At 34.0% G+C, this 20,665-nt stretch overlaps 1 protein-coding gene across 7 annotated transcripts in view; it reads right to left on the minus strand.

The window, feature by feature from the left end:
* Positions 1–20,665, minus strand: part of PCDH7 (protocadherin 7) — a 447,041-nt gene that overhangs the window by 221,610 nt on the left and 204,766 nt on the right. For 4 of the 7 annotated variants that reach the window (XM_043438887.1, XM_043438889.1, XM_043438891.1 and 1 more), the window contains one exon: positions 8,519–8,735. In XM_043438887.1, coding sequence (XP_043294822.1) covers positions 8,519–8,735 — 217 coding nt within the window. The remainder of the gene's footprint in view (positions 1–8,518; positions 8,736–20,665) is intronic. The other 3 variants (XM_043438888.1, XM_043438890.1, XM_043438893.1) reach the window with 1 other exon arrangement.

Consider the following 20,665-nt stretch of genomic DNA (forward strand, 5'->3'; position numbering starts at 1 on the left):
ATTCCTACTCACCCATCCTTTAAAGCTTGGCTAAAGTTTTTCATATCCCCAGTTCATACCCACCTCTAATTCTGGTAACATTTAGTCCTTTCACCTAGAGCTTCTCATGACTTTACTTTTAAAAATATACTCTGTACATACAATTCTCCATCACAATATTTGACACGTAGAAGGCAAAGAGAATGTGTCATTCACCTTTGGATCTTTCATGGGAATTTGCATAGAGTAAATGTTCAAGAAATAATTATTGAACTTGAATTCTCATAATACTCTAAATTCCCTGTTCATTGTATAAAATTTCAGCTATGGCTGTGATGACCTTTTACTGCAAAACCTGGGTTGGTGAAATGCAACTTCATACTGAATAGAAACAATGTGCATAATTCAGTATAGGGCGCTATGGCTCCCAGGAATGCAACCTCAGAGAAGCAGACCAGTCAGATTATATGTGGGTCTACCAATGACCTCAACAATGGAAATGCTGAGCATTTCAGAGCAGAAATAAAGTCATAGAAGACATATTTCTCAATGAAAATGAATGAGTAGATGATTTTCAAACAATACGCTACTGTTCTATTTTTTTATTAACAAAACATTTTTTTTCACTCCTTGCAGATTTGTTTTAAATATACTATATCAAAACTTAGTTTCTCTTGTGATTATCACATTTTAGCAGCTATCTGTTTTAAAGGATTTAAATTTAAAAGTGCATGTATTTCATTTTTTTTTTTCACTTTGTAATGAACTTATCCTTTCTGGTTCAGTGATCAGAAGGCATACAAAATAATGAGACTGATGTCAAAAAAATATACATCTGCATAAATTAAGTAAAATTTAATCAGAAACAAGATTTTAATCAAGGCAGCCTATTATCTATATTTCAGATAGAAAGTGAATGTGACATAAAGACAAACATCCAGAAACTTAACTGGAACCTTGAGATAGCAATTACACAAACAATAGGCAGCCACAACTCAAGGAATGAATCTGGTTTTCAAAAAAATAAGCCTAATCTAATCGGTCTACTCTAATCTAATCATCTGATTTGAGTAATACAATTTGTTTTCTGAAAAAACATCCCAAGAACTTCAAAAGATTATTTACAGGATCTTATTAAGTTTGAAAAGCCTTATTTAAAGCACACATATTTTTAGTAACTGTCCACATTTATGAGTGGGGAAAGAAAAGAGACATAAGAGTAATTTGTTCTGTAGATGAGATCTAGATTTACCATATGCTGATAATTTCTATCAATGATAAATTCTGGAGTTTTGGAACTAATTATGGAGAGTTTAACTTCACGTGGTTTGACATGAAGCTTCCAGGCCAATAAAGTATTTATTTTTAAATTATGTAGAAGACAGGTAGGTAAAAAGAGAGGATACAATGCAAATAACTTTTGGCCTTCTTCCAGTCCAAGATATTATTTATAAAATGTAAAAATTTCAGTAAGTGCATTTATAATTGTTTCATCTGAATAATTTTCTACTCCATTCTCTGCTTCACACCACTCTGAGCTTCTCTGAGCTTTCTCCTTTCACATCATAGTGAAGCTACTGAAATCAGGGTTGTATATCCCCAACCTAAAGATGTCCGCCACAAAAGCAGAGATTCTCATTCACTTTTACTTCCTTAGAAAGTCTTGGCCATGTTTTATTTTTTATACATGTTTGTTGGATCAAAATGAATAACCACAGCTTTGTCACTATATAATTAACCCACTAAAAGACAAGAGACAAGGAGGATATTACTCTGTTTTACTTTACTTAATAAGAGAATGCTTTTCTTACCAAAAAAAAAAAAATTAAAACCTGCAATAGAAGTAACAATAGTGACTTCTTTAACCTAACAGAGGAATATGAGATGAAACAAAATCTCAATAAGTGGACTGACCTCTGAGGTTGAGAGCTAACTACACTTTAAGAGCCAGGTTCCAGAGTACCTTTAATCACACAGTGGATGCTTAAAGTTTCATGACATTTCAGCAACAAGTATTTTACACATAACTCAAGGGGGAAAAAAATCATAGGAAAAACAGAAATATACACAATGTATAAACAAAGACGAATACAAGAAATATGGGGTTATTTCTTAACTTAATAAGGAACTAAACCCAGAATTCATTATCTAACAAGTGTGCTGAAATTCAGATAAGCAAATGCTTTGAGAGTCTGGAGGCAACGAGCCCACTAACTGACCTCCAAAGTCACTTTGAGATTTGATGAGAGCTAATTCCCTCCTCAAATGTCATAAAGGTTCAGCAGAGTGATCCAGTTTTAAAAGACAAAATTAGAATAAAAAGGGTAATATAGCCACACATTTTATCAGTGTTAATTATTAATACTGAGATTAAAAAGAAAGGGTTGAAGTTCGGTAAGCATACTAATTGGACACTTTTCTGTTCGTTTTCTCTGTCAATTTGAATATTTTGAAGCAGTTCAAAAGGAAGTATATACCTGCAGAATAATGCATTCAACTGGAAAACTGGTTGTTTTACATTTCAAAATGTAAAAACATTAAAAAAGAGATTAGAGAATACAGGGAGATAATGACTTCTCACCTTGATTGACAGAGAGCACAAAAAATTGGATTGATTTGATACCAAAGGATAGACTTTGTTTCCCCTCTTTTAAGATCCTTCATATGTTTAAATGTTACTGCTCCTGGGTGTCATCCCTTGGTATCCCACAAAAATTAGAAATTAACTGGGAAGTATTAAAGGTGAGAATATCATTCTTACCAGTCATTTCAGAATGCTATCTTTGTGAGACTAAGTATTTTTGATGCTTTCATGATCAAGCCTTTGTGTCATGTCAAATCTACCTAAAGTTAATAATAACCATAATTATTTTATTATTACTATTTAAATAATAGTACTAAATAGTCTGATCACTAATAAAGTAAAATTATTGGCACTCATTATTTATTTATACATTATTCAGTGCTACTATCTCACTTAGTGTCTTCCACTTCCCTATGATTTATTATTGGAGAAAGTGGGGCTAGATGTCAGAAAATTACACAGTAAAACGGGAAATCAGGATTTAAACCAATGTTAATTAGACTAATACTTTGGCCATCTGATGCGAAGATCTGACTCATTGGAAAAGACCCTGATGCTAGGAAGGATTGAGGTCAGGAGGAAAGGGAGGTGACAGAGGATGAGATGGTTAGATGGCATCACCAACTCAATGAACATGAGTTTGAGCAAACCCCCAGAGACAGTGAAGGACAGGGAAGTCTGGCAGGCTGCAGTCCACGGGGTTGCAAAGAGTCAGGCTCAACTGAATGATTGAACAACAACAAATAGATCAATGTCATTTAATTAACATTGTTAATGTTAATTGTCCCTAGATTTCAAACCTGGTTTTTTAAGCCAGTACGTTCTGTCTACTACATTACATACGTAATGTAGGACATTGTCTATAGGATAATGTCTTCTTTAGATTCTTTTAGAGTGTGTTGCTCATCACTGGAAAGCTAGAAAGCCGCTGCAGCATACATCTTGACTGGCTGAGACTGCATAGAGATAATCTCTATTATCACTTTCCCTAATTACCATGAAGAAGGAGGAGTAAATAGGACCCTCCAGAAGTGAAAGGGTGTGGACTTGGGGGTCCTTGGGAGGTACAGAATTTTACTGATGGCTAGAAATGTCAAAAATACAGTCAGATTAGTAATTAGACAGGGTGAAATGCTAAACCAAGAAAATGAATCCTTTCCAAGATATATTAGTCTCTTTCCCACACACACACACACACACACAAATTGCAGGGCATTTGTTTTGCGGTATTATGAATATGTTATTAACAAGAATATGAGTGTCTTTGGGAGACTGGAAGAGACAGCATTGTTAATTTAATTTAAATGAAAACAGCAAAAATCAACAATTTCTAGAGTACAGTATCTTACCGATGAGTGCTGAAAATTGGGTAGGTAAAAGAAAAGTGGAAAGTAGAGGGTCCTTTAACTCACACAAGGGTATGAGTTTAGTGTCTATTCTCGTTGACCTTGGTCATAAAACTATGATGCTTCATTCCCAAATGACATTTCCGATATACTGTTATTTAGTTCTGAAACCAATGTGAAAAGTCCATGGCAGATACAGAAATGGTTCACAGTGAAATGCACCATGCTTCAACCCTCAAGAAAAATGTGCTCTAAACACTAAAGCATGTGGAGTGAGAAGAATGAATAAAACAATTATGCCTAACTTATACATAGATTATAAAAAGTGTGGAAGTGGGAAATTTAAAAAATTAATATATTAAAAACCAAAATTATATTTAAATATTTGAGAGAATCAAGAGTCATAAAATTAATTAGGCAGTTAGGATGGGCAAATTTCAGACCATTTAACTTTTAAAAATCTGACTTATGGATCAACAGCTATTTTCTTACTTTGATTTATTTCTAGGTTATACTATCTGAAAGTTTAACTAGAGGAAAACACATACTGTTTTGTACCTTTTGTTCACTCTTACTCTGACCGAAGTTTACACTGTCAGATAAGAAAGTAAATGTGCCTATTCTATTATGAGATCACTTAGTCATAATTAATGGCTTTGGAGGCACTGTACTCAGAGCCAGATCAGACCTATAAATGCCTCTTGGATAGTGCAATTTGGGGAGACTCCAAAATTGTCTCCCATATTGACATACTATTAGACCAACTTTTTCATGTACCTGGCCAGAAATCATGCCATTTGACCCTTTTCATTTATTTGATTTATGTAATACATTCATTATCTACTACTACAATGCACATGTGTTATATGGGTGTGAGGAAGGCCCTAGAATTACTTCTGATTGGCCAATATTATACTACATATTATCAAATTCACTCACCATCCCACTAAGAGATCCAAAGTTCTCTTTCTGTTCAGGAGAATAAAATATATAAGAAAAATTGGATGTAAGAAAATAATTGCAGTTTATTGGATCTATGTATGATTTTACAGTTAATGTAGCTATTTGCCTTATAGATGATAGAAACAGACCCTAAAGAAGTAAATGACCTACCCAATCCTAAATGGAAATCATGACTAGAGGTTAAGTTGGGTGTTTTCCATATCTGAGTTGTTAAACTCATCATGTGATCAGTGATACATAGTTAAACTAGCCTTGAAAATTTGATTCAGGAGGACTTTTAAAAGAATAAGTAGACCTTAGCACAAAGGCAGGGGTCAAAATAAATACTTACAGCAGACTTAAATTCATTAGCCCCATTCTAAGAGAAAGTCTGAAGACTACTACTAATTAAGAGAAGAGCAAACCTTTGCATAATCAATGGTTGCCTTGAATGTGATTGTGCTTTTAGGCCTAATATCTGGTTTTCACTTGACTTATTAAATTATTTTATCAATAATGTTCTTCATTGTTACTTAACTTCTGACCATGGATTCTATATTTTAAAATATGTAATTCCAATAAGCACATTTTAATGAAATAACAACCAATTTCTCCAATCTTATCAAAGGATCAGCATGAAATAATAATAATAATAAGTTAAAAAATATGTTAGTGATATTTGTCATTAATTAATGCATAATTTATGATGGTTTTCTTAAAAAATATTTTATGTATAACTTTAATTATTCCTTTCCAGAAACTCATGTTTCCTCAGGTTTGAAATTATCAAAATGGGGGGTTTTATTTTAATGAATAAATTCTGGTTTCAAGAAATTATGTTTATTTTTACACTGGATTATATTACCTAAGCTAATAAGAAAATAAAGCTTCATCATTTGGCACTAATGTGGTTTGGAATATAGTGTAAAGCTTGTTAAAAAGAGAACTAACCCATAAGCCCTTAATAAAATTTTGTTATGCTAAAGTATAGAAGGCAGAGATAAAAGCTTTTGTAAAACATGAGTGCATTTCACTATCCATGTACTGAAATTTTCCCCTATTTTGGTTATTTCCTTACTACAGCATCTATAACTATTTTTATCATTAGCTGTACCAACTTATTCCCAGTTTCCATCATCACACTGGAATATTATAAAGTTACTGCACTGGAAATTATCTCCTAAACTTTACAATGAAAGTTAACCCAAGGAATTAGTTATAACAGCATTGTTTCTAAATAGGTTAAAATTCTTATAGGCTAAAATTCAAAATTCAAAATATTTGAGGTAATAATAGTTAGGAACTAGGACAACATCCAAAATGGTATTTTCATGTAAAATCCAATACAAATCCTGATTAAAACCTAACCAAGCAAAACACTGCAGATTACCTGGATTCCAATTAAATGTGACAAATGAATATTTGACAGGTTTCAATTCCAATTCTATTTATGTCAGAATGATCCATTAATACTGGAGATGAAACTACCAGAATTTAAGCAATACAACTACACTTTACGACTAGATAATAGTCTGAAAATGAACACAAACGGAACTCTTAAATGTCAACTGCTACATTTGGATCACGCAAAGTGAATCACATCTCCTCTGTCATTACCTATAGATCAGGGCTAACATGAATCACACTGAGCAGATGACAAGTGGTTATATAAACTCCAAATTTCAAGTGTCAGTCACATAAAATCAGGAAAAATCAGTTACATGATTATGTTCCTTGGCTGTTGACAAGACTGAAAACATAAATCATAACTAAAAGTCTTTAAGAAATGCTTCTCAGTCAACTTGCTAGCCTCTTAACAAGCTCATCTTTTAAGTTTTCCAAGATATGTATGTTTCCTAAAAAGTAACCACTGTGTATTTGTCATATACAATATGTTTATTATTCATTCTTTCTTATTTTAATGGCACTGAATTCCCTAAACTCAGAGAAGAGAAACTGACATTAAAATATGATTATAAAGCCAATGATACTTGACACCCCCAAAATAAAGACTTAATTATACTGTATGTTGTTTATAGTGAGAAAGTACTTTTAAAAATAGATATAAAATTATATGATATCATAAAAAGGTAATACAAATATAGTAAAGCCCTTAAAGAAAATGAATCCTACCTTCCTAGAGTGTGTGGGTGTATGTGTGTGTATATATAAAACATTTTGTGGCATTTTTACTTTAATTTTTATTTTTCTACAAAGATTTTGAACATATTTGCCTTAAATATACATTCATCAGCATTGCAGTTCATATATATCAAAATTGTATTTTAAATTGCATTTTAAAAAATCTAAAAAAAAAAAAAGGAATTCTTAAAAACCATATCAAACTCCCATCCACATAAGCACACACCACCATACACACAGATAAGCATGCCTTTATAGCCATAAGGCAAAATGCCATTTAATATCTGGATAATTAATCAAGAAGGATTTCAATCAGCAGACCCTGATATCATTATCTACTTAGCCAGATAACAATGTGGAAAAATAACTATTTTACATGATTTAGTTTAACAATAATTTGATTTGAAGTTATGTATGATACATTACTCTCTAATGTTGGATTTTAATATTCATACGTAAGCTTCCAGAAAAAAAGACTTTCTCCCAAAGTAATAGGTTCTATTTACATATTGTCACTCAAGAAACTGGTATATAACAAAAAGTTAAAATTTCTTATTTCACTTGGGGGATGGGATGGTGAAAGACATAAATTCACTTCAAGGTTTCATTAGAAATAAAAATGTGTGTGATTCCTCTTTCTCTCTGCATATAACCAAGTTTCTTCTTACATATGAAATAGTAAAGTTAGCAAGAACTTTACCACTCCATTATTTGACATAAATCTATTCTTCAGGCATTTACTTACAACCTTTGGGAACAGAAACAAATGTGAAAAGTGTCATAAGCACTACTTGCGATCTACTTGTAACTTAAAGGAAAGTGTACACGGGCCAATTGTGGTAATTATGAGAGCCATCTCACAACAGAATAAGAATATAGGGTGCTATAATCTTCCTTCCTCCCTTTCCCTTGCAAAAAAAAAAAGAAAGAGAGAGAGAGAGAAAAAAAAACAACCTTATAATTAAATGAGAGGGGAGTTCTAATAGCATTTACAGTGTATTTTGGAGAATAATATGATACTGTTCACCTCCTTTGACTCCATTTCTGTTATTGCTTGAAAAGGAGAGGTTTGAAAATGCTTTTCTAATACCTAGGAGAAGAAAGAACAGAACCAGGTGTGTTTATTGTCATTCCCTTTTATCAAGACTGGACGGTTACAATTGAAGAAATAGTTGCATGACAAAAATGAAGAGAAAAAAACAGTGACACAAGCCCTTTCTCCGTGGCTATAGTTTAGCTATTATACTAGTTTAGTTTTTCCCATCACAGGTACTACTCTGATTTATTGGTCAAGGTGTTTATTTCTGACAGGCTGGTTTAAAATGATGGAGCAAGTTCAGTGAATTTAATCTGGAGAATTATGTTCCTTTATTTGGCATTTCTATACTTTAGCAAATATTGATTATTTCAGAGAAAACAGGTGCGGTGTCAGCTATTTGATTTTGATTTTAGACTGACCTTCCAGAGTCTACTTATTGCGGCTCGCTAGCGTGATTGTGTGTGTGGATGCTGTGTTTGCCCCTACCATTTTCCATATGCTCTGCCTCACCAACACTGCCATCCGGCGTGGTCCTCTCATAGTTGTCCTCTGGGAGTGGAAGGGCGCCCAGTCTCGGCCCTGAGGAGCTCTTACTGCTTGGGGTTTCTGACTCCTCCAGCCCGCTGTCATAGCAACTCTGCAGGGACCCCTGATGAGGGTCCTGGGGCTGACTCACAACAGAAAACGTCACTCTACGAAATGGCTGTAAGAGAAAAGATTCTGAATGTCACTAAGGTAGAAGGTGGCAAATGATCTTATTTTAAAAACACATCAATTGCATACATTAAGGCCGACGGACAACTAATTCAATACAGAATAGTTAATATGACATGTGGAAATGTATTAGCTTAATTCTGTTTTCTGAGGCAATACATAGAGCTTTGATCTTATTATGGAAAAACTGAATATTCCTTTCTGTAATAGAGATAAGAAAACAGCAATGGTACCGAAACACACATAGAAATTTGCTATGGTACTTTCACATAGTCACCACTTTTTCTATTCCGAAGTCTTCACTTCAAATATATTTTTCACCATCAGACTCATAAAAACAAGGGTCAGTGATTTTGGAAAGCAATAAATATAGAACTAATCCATCACAAGAAGACCATTTTTAAATACTTTGTCCTTACAGGAGATGCTTTAAAATCAAGTGTTCTGGGAGTTGACTTCAACTGTTAAAGGTACAGTTGATAAATAAGAATTCAGATGAAGTGCTAACAGATTGGAATACATTTCTTACTTCATTCATATTAAAAATATTACCTATTGACCCTAAAAGTGTAAGGGTAGTATTGAAATAATAGACAAGAGTTTCATTAACCAGGGAATTGAAAATAAACTAAAAAAGTTCAATTCTATGTGTTTTTACTACAACTAATTCACAATTTGCTCAAAATAACATCATACACCATCTTTAAGTAGTATTTAAAGTACTGCAAATATGACCCATTGAACATCACAATATAATATGTTACTAATGTTGGCTGAATAGAATACTTACTATACATGGAATTTAAAGGTTATCGTAACCACATAACAAAACATAAACATTTTAGGCTCATTAAGGGAACAAATTAAAGCCATACATTGTCAGGGATATATGTACACATAATATTTTGGGGTAGAACCAATATAAAAGGTTCTATAATATCTCTTTCATATTATTCTTGGCAACATTGTATTCATTAACATCTTATATGACTTGAAAGTGGCATAAATGTACAGATTTTTGAACCTATAACTCAGATTTTTTTTTCTAATATAAAGATAAAACTAATATTGCTAGAATAGTGAGAAAGGTAAAAAACCTTTTCCGCACTTTTACGTTTGCATACTAGTGGTACAAATCACCCATCACAACTGGAACCGGTAGACTTTTTAAAACGTTAAGTCTAATCTACATACCATAGGCTATTAATGGGAAAGCTAAGAACTGTGACATTTCCCCCAAAATTTATAAATTGGTCTTGCTAGAGACAAACACATGCTTCCACAACACTTCCCTTATTTTGTCTCAGATAGAAGACTGGCCAGGAATATTGTCTATTGTTCATATTTCTAACCAAGTATCTCTCCTTCAATGTACTTATTAGAGTGTATAGTCTTTATAAAATCTACTTTTCCATTTAATTCAAAATCAAACTTTAAGAAATCCTGAATTCTGTTGGAAATATTTAAAGGATGTTCTCTTCTTTATAATGTTTCCTTGAATTGGGACTGCAGTATTTTAAAATAATTACAAAATATTACTAGGATAAACATCACACACACCATGGGCCAAAATTTACTAGCAACAAAGTCTCTAGAACCATTTTCCTTTTTTCACTATTAATTCTCACATTGCTTTAGAGTAGTATAATTGTGATATTTTACCTTATTTCTTAATAAATATGAAATCAATTTGTATTTAGCATGCTTTATCTTATGTGTGCATATTTTTCTTTCTTTTTTTCCCATTTATTACTCCCAATTGACTGCAAACCCTCTGTGAATTATGTTCAGTATCACCTCAGAAATGGAATCAATGACAGTCCCCTAAAACCACATTGCTTTGCACATAGAAGCCACTTAGCAAATAATATTGAACAATAAAATTTTAATGACAATGCTGAATTTAGAAAATAATGCTATGGGTCATGAAAACATATTATCACTTCAAGATATAGCAATGGATTAAGAAAATCACGTTAAAAATAAAAGAGGGTCAAAGACTTTTTAATTCTATTTTAATGATTCTCAAATCTTTTAGAATCAGTCCACTAATGCAAGGAGAAAGTTCAAAATGAATACAGAAATAGGTAAATTATGCTAATAGATTGATAAAGAGAAATAAGAAATTATGAGAGAAAACATTTCATTATGATATAAAAAAGAAAGTGATGTTTGAATGAAGGTGTTAATCTCATAATCTGTGCTTAAATGCTGGTTCTACTAAAAGTAATAGTAAAATATCACAGACAGGAGATAGGCTATGTTTACATGAAAAAAGTCAAAAAACTTTTTTCTATCATGCATTATATAATAACTACTATGAATCTGTGCATTTTACTTTCTAGATTCTGTACCCTATTTTAATTGTGAATATTTTAATCCCCATGAATTACTGTAGGTTACATATTAAGTTTAATGATAGAATGAAAATGCTGTAATTTTAAAATACTAAGATCAATATATACACTAGAAAATGCTCAGATCCATTAATACTTCCTTTTTGCATAAAAAGCTTTTTCATTTAAAATCATATCTAAATGAATGGAAAAATGACTTATAATAAAATATGAAATAAAAAATATTACACAATGGATCATAAAATGCCCTATCATTTTTATCTGAATTAAAAAAAATTCCAATAGAATTCTACATACAATATAAATACTACATTACTATCTCTCAAATTCTACTTTGATAATTTTAAATAAATAAAAATCTGTGGCAAACTGTTTGTTGGTAATGTGAATCAAATTAGTACAGAATTCTGAATTCTGAAAAAGAACCCGTTAATGCAAGAACTAAGTTTTAATTCAGTAATAAATCAGACATGTATTACAGATTTAGATAACAAAGTAGACAGATAGGCAGACAGTTAGGGAGACAGACAAGAATTTACACACCATCCTTCACCATGGGTTGGGTCTATTGAGTAGATAGGCTTTATGGCAGAAGTTATGACACAGAATATATAATATTTACATACCAGAGATATATTGAATAAACCAGAAATGTAAGCATTGTGTTAACTGTGACAGAGAGAATGAATTTGGTAATGACTAATACTCTGAAGCAGAGTGGCTTAAGTGGTGACTCCTAAATTTAGATGTGTCTTAGAAACATCCAGAATACTTGCGAGAAAATACAGTGCCAATATCTGGCTTCAACTTAAACCCAGTGAATCAACATTCAGGGTGGAACTGGGTATCAGTAATTTCTAATATTTCTCAGGGTTATGAGAGGCACAGAGAGGAAGGTGAAATCCTATAATTAAATATTTGGTCAGAAAGTCAAACTGCTTCAGGAAGCCAGATGGTCCTTTAAGTATTCATAGACTTTCCCTGGAAAGTCACAGAAGCATGGTTCCATCTTGAGACGCAAAAGTATGGTATGAAGATATCTAGTGACCTGAGGTGTTTGAGCTTTTGACTTTTCTGTCTAGGGTGACAAATGACATGTCTTGCAAAGTCAAACTCATTTTCTATGCAAACAGGAAAAAGCAGAAGGGCTTGAGGAAGCATGTCAGTTTCCCAGCTTTTTGAAACAATGAAGATGTGCTTGAAAACTAAGTAAGTAATGCAAGAAAGAAGTCTCGAAGAGACTTTCCTGGCAGTCCAGGGGTTAAGACTTTGCCTTCCAACTCAGGGGCTGCGGGTTTGATCCCTGGTCAGGGTGCTAAGATCCCACATGCCTCGTGGCCAAAAAAACAGAACATAAAACAAAAACACATGTACACCCATGGCGGATTCAAGTCAATGTATGGCAAAACCAATACAATGTTGTAAAGTAAAATAAATAAATTAATTACTCAAAATAAAAAGTATTGCTAAAATACAAAAAAAAAAAAAAAAAGCAAAAAGCAATATTGTAACAAATTCAATACAGACTTTAAAAATGGTCCACATTGAAAAAAAAAATCTTAAAAGATGAAGTCTCCAAGAAAGTTTTTCCAAAAATTGTGAGTGGTATGTGTGTGAGAATTATAAACAAGAGGGGGTGGAAATCAAAGATTTTTATTAGGCAAATAAATGACCTAATTAAAGGGGTGAGATTAAAGACATGGTCTGACCATTCCCTACAAAAGGGTAGGAGGAAGAAAGGTTGAAGGCAGAGGATTATGCTAAAAAAGAGAGGGGATTTTCTTTTTGTCTTGGTTATGGTTTCTTTTGCTGTGCGAAAGCTTTTAAGTTTAATTAGGTCCCTCTGTGGTGACCTAATTGGAAAGGAAGTCCAAAATAGAGGGGGTCTATGTATATGTAAAGCTGATTCACTTTGATGTACTGCAGAAACTAACAAAACATTGTAAAGCAACTATACTCCAATAAAAGTTTTTAAAAAGAATGAAAAAAAGAATGGGGAAACAGCAATAAGAATGCTCAGCAAGGCCATTACAGAGCAAACCTGTGTGGCTGACTGGGTCTAGTCATTATACCTACATTTGTTATGTCCCATTGTATCTCAGGGTTTCAAGGATGTTCCAACAATAATTCTATAGATTTAAGAAACTCAAAATCTCATAGGTATATAAAAACAGCCAAAAATATAACATGATTAAGTTTCCAACAACGTAAAGGCACCTCCCCTCAAAATTCCATGAAACTTGCTTACGAATTCAGGCAGGCATTGCAAAGAAGGGGTTTCTGGGTTGAGATCTCTGAAATAATTTTGATAGATAATATATATTTGAGGACTGATTATAGACTTCAAATTTGAAAACAAGGGCAAAGAATAAAATATAGGACTAATAAGAAAGCCAAATCATTTTTGAGACTCAGAAACCAAGGAAGCTGGTAATTTCTGGAAAGCAAATAAAATCTTATGTGATCAAAGGCATTAGAGATGGTGAGAAGAATATTGATTACTATAAGTCCATTGGATTCATCCATTAGGAGGTCATTTTTGTTATAAAATCTCTAAACCCTGGGGAACAATTCTAGGAGATTAAGCCAGAGGAAGTAAAAGACCCACTTGTAAACATAAGGAGACATGGTGAAAGAGAGTGTAGGCTTCTAATTTTTAAAATGGTATGGTATAAGAGAGATGTCGGGTGGCAGTTAAAAGGAATAAGATTTAGGTAAAACCTTTATCTATTTTTTTGTCTTTCTTGTTATTGGGGGAAAAAAAAAGTGCTTTAGGGTAAGTAGTTGAAGATGCCAGCAAAAATGGCAAGCAAAAAATATGTCTAATAATAAAGTTGTCCAAAATGAAAGAAATCAGAGACTATAAGCAAATTAACTAGAATTAATAGAGAAATAAAATTAAAATCACAAAGGCAAGGCAAACAGTAAAACTTGTTGGGGAATTGCATGCATGGTCCATGTGTGTGTGTTTAATGAGAAAAAAAAAAAATATATATATATATGTTAGAAACAACAGAAAAATAAAAAAAAGATTCTATTCCAAGCAACCTTATGGATTCCCTATTGACCTCAGAAAAGTTGACTGACCTCTGGCTCTTGTGCCTTAGGCTCAGGGTCTGTAAAATGCAGAAAATAATACCTATCCCTTACTAACTTAAATTCTCTGAGAAATAATGAGATAGCTTCTACAAAGAGCCTTAAGCTCCCTCAAAGACATATACTATAAAAGGTATTATACCTCAGGCCACAGCTATATAATGAGAACTATCTCCCGTTATGTTTTAAGTTTTTTTTTTTCTCCCCCCCCCCCGGCCCAGAAAATAAAGAGCTGGTCCAATAATTTACAAAGTTTCTAAATATAATTTTAAAAAATCCATGTGAAATCTCAAACCTAAGTCTCCTATCCATACACTGATTGTTTTTTTTTCTAAATGCAGGTTATTTGTGAAACAAATAGGTACACAAATAACACCCAAATTTTTCAAAAAATATTTGAATCCAATCATTTCCTTATAGATGTTCATACATCTATAAGTTTAATTATTTAAGAGTGACATTCATGAATTAATTTTTGTTTCCATTATGACATAGTGGAGACTTTCACTTGAAGACACACATATATTCAAAGGTAACTCTGGGGCTTCCCTGATGGCTTAGTAGTAAAGAATCCGCCTGCCAATGCAGAAACACGGGTTCGTCCCGATACAGGAAGATGCCACATGCTGCAAGGCGGCTAAGCCCGGGCACCACCGCTATAGAACCCACACTCTAGAGGACCGAGCCACAACTCCTGAAGCCTGAGTGCGCCAGGGCCCATGCTCTGCAACAAGAGAAGCCACCCCAATGGGAAGCCCACAGCAACTAGAGAGTAGTACCTGCTTGTCACAGCTAAAAAAAAAGCCTGCGCTGCAATAAAGACCAAGCACAGCCAAAAATAAATAAATAATTCTCTTAAAAGGTTACTTTGGGTAATATACAATCCCTGGGGCAGGGGATGTACTTTGATACTCATGCCAGGCCCCAACTGATGGAAATGGATTAAAATTGACTTTGCTTTAAACTACTATAGACTGGTGAAGAGTTGACTCATTGGAAAAGACCCTGATGCTGGGAGGGATTGGGGGCAGGAGGAGAAGGGGATGACAGAGGATGAGATGGCTGGATGGCATCACCGACTCAATGGACATGAGTTTGAGTAAACTCCGGGAGTTGGTGATGGACAGGGAGGCCTGGCGTGCTGCGATTCATGGGGTTGCAAAGAGTCGGACATGACTGAGTGACTGAACTGTAGACTGGGAATCAGTCTATTTTTCATATTATCCTTATCCATTCTTTATATAATTTTATTCACTTGCTAGTTTGAAATCTAGAGGTCACGTGGGAAGTGGACACAGACATGAAAGGAGAACTCCTCTCCCTTCTATCCTTGCCCTCACGCTGTGGAGTAGATAAATATGGCTGTCCTTTCTTACCCTCCTCTCCTCAGCCGGAATTCTGATGCACCCAAGATGAGGGACATGTAATTGCCATGATCATTTCCACAAATAAAATTAACCTAGCTGAAGCTCCAATACATTGGCCGTCTGATGTGAAGAGCCAGCTCACTAGAAAAGACCGTGATGCCAGGAAAGACAGAAGGCAGGAGAAGAAAGGGACAAGAGAGATCGAGATGGCTGGATGGCATCACTGACTCAGTGGGCCTGAGTTTGAGCAACCTCTTGGTGCCAGCAAAGGACAGGGAAGCCTGGCTTGCGGCAGTCTGTGGGACTGCAAAGAGTCGAACACAGCTGAGTGACTGAACAACAACAAATAAACCTGGAAGGACAAAAAGAGCAAATAAGGATAAAGTTGGGCGCTGGGGGGATACACATTGTAACACATTTAGTACATGCATTTGCCTATTAACATTTTGGACTTTTTTAAATTTGAAAAACATGAACAGTAGTTAAAATGGTATATAGGTAAACTTGGTATCAAGAAAAAGATACCTTGCTTAGATGAGGAGAGGATTTAGGATATGTGTGGATGACAGAAATAAGGCTTGCATTCTAATGACAGTATTGCAAGGTGTGAGGCATTCATGACAGGAAAAGGTGATGAACACTTGATTCATTCTTCTCTTTTGTAAAATTTCATCTCCACAATTGCAAATGTGAATTACCAAACAGTAAATGTAAACCTAGGCAATCCAGCAGGTTTCTGGAGGTCACATAAGAAGTTATCACAATCCCTACTTTACTTCACCTATGGAGTAGAAGCCAAGTCTCATCCTGCTTTATTCAGAGAGTTCCCAGAAAGTTAAGTTCATACATTTCAAATTCATTAGAGGACTGGGACAATTTTCTAAAAAGCTTTTTTTTTTTTTTTTTTCATATCTAGAAAATGTATTATTCGTTCAATCATGTCCAATTTTTTGTGATCCCACAGACTGTAGCCCACAAGACTCCTCTGTCCATGGCATTCTCTAGGCAAGAATACTGGAGAAGGTAGCCATTCCCCCTCTTTAGGAGATCTTCCAGACCCAGAGATTGAACCAGGGTCTCAAGCACTGCAGGTGGATTCTCTACCATCTGAGTCACCAGGGAAGCCTAGAAAGTTGATGTCAAATTGTCCAACTGACTTATTTTTCTATCTTGCAGATTCATTTTAATTTTTTTTCTAATTTTAGAGAACCATATAACTGCCCTCCTTTTTTGAAAGTACTGACATAATAGCATACACTATAAATAATCTGCACTTTTGAGGAAATTCATTCTGAAATTAACAGTAATATGTTATTCTGTTTTCAGAATTTAGTCATTGGCATCACATCTCCAGATGCTACCTATTTAAAAAAAAATCTTTGTCACAAAGTTCATTTATAGTTTCTAAGAAAAGCAATAAAGACCTGACGCATATTCACAAAAGTATGAAAATAATAGAAAGTTATTTTTATCCATTCTTAATAGTTAAATTGTTTAAAACATAACCATCACACCATAAATAAATATTAAGTCTCATAATCAGATACAGTTAAAAATATTGACCTTCCACTTGCATTAACAAAATCCTCTAAGTTACAATCTGCACAACAATAATGGATTGTGTTCTCTAATAGGGCAGGGGCTAATTTTTGAAAAGGGAAAGAAAAGAGTTGAACTTTAGGAATATCCTATTATACATAATGCTTACAATAAAAAAGAAAACACAGCATCAGGTTAACAATGGAGAAACTTTCCCCTTGGAGTCCATCAACCTAGTGACAGGGCTTTTTTGGGGATTTCATTTGCAAGAGGATAACACCGAAAAAATGACGCTGGAAAGAACTACAGGTTAAATCTCTTTCCCTGTTGGATGCTGTCCTGTGTCTTACAGACAACTTTATTGGGAACTTTAAATCTGTACCTTCCTTTTTAGTTTCAATAGTTTCTCCATAAATCGTCTTCTTATCTGGAACTCACATACAACTGTCTCAGTCACATCAATTATTTCTGAATGGGCTGAAAAGGCTTTTCTATTTTTTCCAATTCACTTAGTTATGTCCATCAAACAGACTTCTAATGACTCTCTTTGTCAGTCATTAAGTGCTGAAACAGTCATGGAGCAGAACATTGCTAAATTAAAAAGAGTACTGCTTTTGCTTTTTATTTTAAAAGGAACTAAAACTGTGAGATCTTTCCTTGCAAATAAACAGGTACTTGATTATCTGCAAACATTTTCAACAAGTGTCAGTGGCTACTGAACAAACATATCTAAGATTCCAGTGCATTAGTTGAAATATGTCTGGCAGAATCTTCAAACAAACTTTAATGAGGTCTTTTAACTTTTTAGGGGCATCTTCCTTTGCTAACATCTTAAGCTTCTTCTGTACTTCAAATCACTTTTCTTTCTTTCAAGTCAATAGCAGATGAAAGAGTATTAAAAAGAAACATGTTGAGACATTTGGATTGGTTAATTAAAACACTCATTTGGGGAAGGAGAAGTTAAATAATGGTATTTCTTCTGACTTGCATGCAGTTACATATTTGACATTGTTGTATATATTTGTTCTGCAGAAACTAAAAATGCAGGTTATACTTAATAGTTCTCAGTCCACTAGATCACAAGCGTGAAGTGTTATTTGCTCAGTCATGCCCAACTCTGCGAAATCATGGACTGGGGCTTGCCAGGCTAGTCTGTCCATGTGATTCTCCAGGGAAGAATACTGGAGTGGGTTGCCATTTCCTTCTCCACAATGTTGCAAAAGAACAATAATGATAATATTAAAAGTAGTAGCTATTCATTTCACTTGTGTTGTCACTTTTCCTCATGTGTGGGTCATACTGATATTCTGATTTTGAAAATGAGAAAAAAATAATGAACTTAATATTCAAACTACAGCAAGAACTACTCTAAGCTAAAAATACAAGTTTGTCTCATGTTTTTTCAGTGAAAAATACCAGAAAAAAAGAGAAAAAGCCTAAAAGTTTAGTAGGCAAATATTATTTTCTGAAAACTTCTATATAAGATACTGTGCTCTAAAACACAAATTGTAGGTCCTTTGTATTATGGACACATTGTTTGATCTATTTATTCCTTTTGCTGACTTCCATAGAGCCTAGTTGAGAATTTGGCAAACTTTTTCTATGAAGGGACAGAAAATAAATATTTTAGGCTTTGTAGGTCATGGGTTTTTGTCACAACTACTCATTCTGACATTGTCCTGAAAAAACAACCATTGAAGATACGTAAATGAATAAGAATGGCTAGGTTCCAATAATACTTTATTGATTAAAACAGGAAATTGAATTTCATATAATTTTCCTGATTCATAAAATGCTGTTTTTAAATTTTTAATCATATTGAAATGTAAAAAAATACAATTTTTCTGTTGCATTAACATTTTACAAATTACTGTATATTTTTCAACCAGTGAGTAAAGTGCTCATAAACAGTGTGTATCAATTATATCTGTTTCAATGACAGTGTCTTGAAAATAGTTTATATTCAATTGTTGTTTGTTAGCTTGTTTTAATATTTACTGTCTTTTTCACATATAACTCTGAAATAGAGAATCAGCAGACATGGAATCCAGTACTTGCTCTGATATTAAGTGTAAAATCTGGTGGAAAGATTAATCTTTCAGTTTTAGCATCTTCAACTTTAAAAGGAAAGAGTTTTAACAAATGATATTTAATATCCTTTCCAGTTTCTTAATTCTTTGAAACTATAAGAAGATAGGTTTGTTCAATAAGTCAATAAATGGCTGAATGTGTGATTTTAAACTACTCTTTATCACCCTTTAAGAAATTCCTTAGTACACTGCATGGTCTTCAAAACATTAAAGCAACTTGGAATGTGTTTACTCATGAAGCAAGAATCATGAACAAACATATGTATAATAGCAAAACATTTAGTCAATTACCTTAATGAAAAGCTACAAAAATGACTTAGCATCTTTGTGAAAGGTGTTTTTAAAAAGTAAAGACATTCTCTGGAATGTCAGCGCCATGAAATAAGCTTGTCTAAATGTTCCTTATCCTCTGAAACCACCTCTTCTGTGAGTTCTTCTTTGATTCACTCCCCAAAAAATGTTCAAGTGAAAAAAAAAAACAAAACTTGAGTCCCTACTGGGTGCAAGAGACTGTCAGATCTCATTCATCTCTTAAAGGCATGCTTTGAATAGCAGAGGTTAGCAAGGTTGGTATGAAATTGAGTGGTGAAAACATGCTGGGCTGTTGATTGGATTTCACCTCCCAATTCCTTTGAGACCCTACACAGTTCCTTGTAAGTTTCTATGTTTACATGTACAGAGAAACAGGAGACAGGGAGTCCTATTTAGGAAAAGAGAATATTGACAGGCCGCTAATGAGAAAAAGACTATCTTTGCAATGATACTCAATTCAACAAAAGCTTATTAAGCACTTGCTTTGTGCCTGCCACTGCGCCGAAAAATCTCCATGCTGCAAATTTAGGCATTAAGCTCAGCTGGGAAAGTGTAGAATAATCATACAAAAGCACTCACAGAATACAAGCAAAGGTTTCTTTTTTCCTTTGTGCTATTGTGATAATCATCAAAAGCTCAGTTCACAAACCTCTCAGTTGCTTTGCACGACTATTCTACATACCCATGGAGTTCCACAAGTGCTGAATGAGGTTGATAAAAACCTGTGTCTTAAACTACACAGTTGGAATTAGACCGCAGCAGTTCAAAGGAGCAATGCTGAAGAACCAACTGGAACTCCTAAAGAACTGCCCAGGTTTCCAACTACTAAAATACGAACACTGAACAAATAAACAAGAGCAACAAGGAAAAAGAAAAAAAAAAAAGCTTTTAAAAGCTACCTCCTAAAATACATAGGGGCTTTCCAGGTGGCGATAGTGGTAAAGAATTCACCTGCAATTCAAGAGATACAGATGTGGGTTTGATCCCTGGGTGGAGAAGATCCCCTGGAGGACGGCATGGCAACCCAATCCAGTATTTTTGCTAGGAGAATTCCATGGACAGAGAAGACTGGCAGGCTACAGTTCATAAGGTCACAAAGAGTTGGACACAACTGAAGTGACTTAACAGTCACACACACAAAACACATAGAAGTTTAGA

The sequence above is a fragment of the Cervus canadensis genome, chromosome 19, assembly GCF_019320065.1.
Source record: "Cervus canadensis isolate Bull #8, Minnesota chromosome 19, ASM1932006v1, whole genome shotgun sequence".
NCBI lineage: Eukaryota > Metazoa > Chordata > Mammalia > Artiodactyla > Cervidae > Cervus > Cervus canadensis.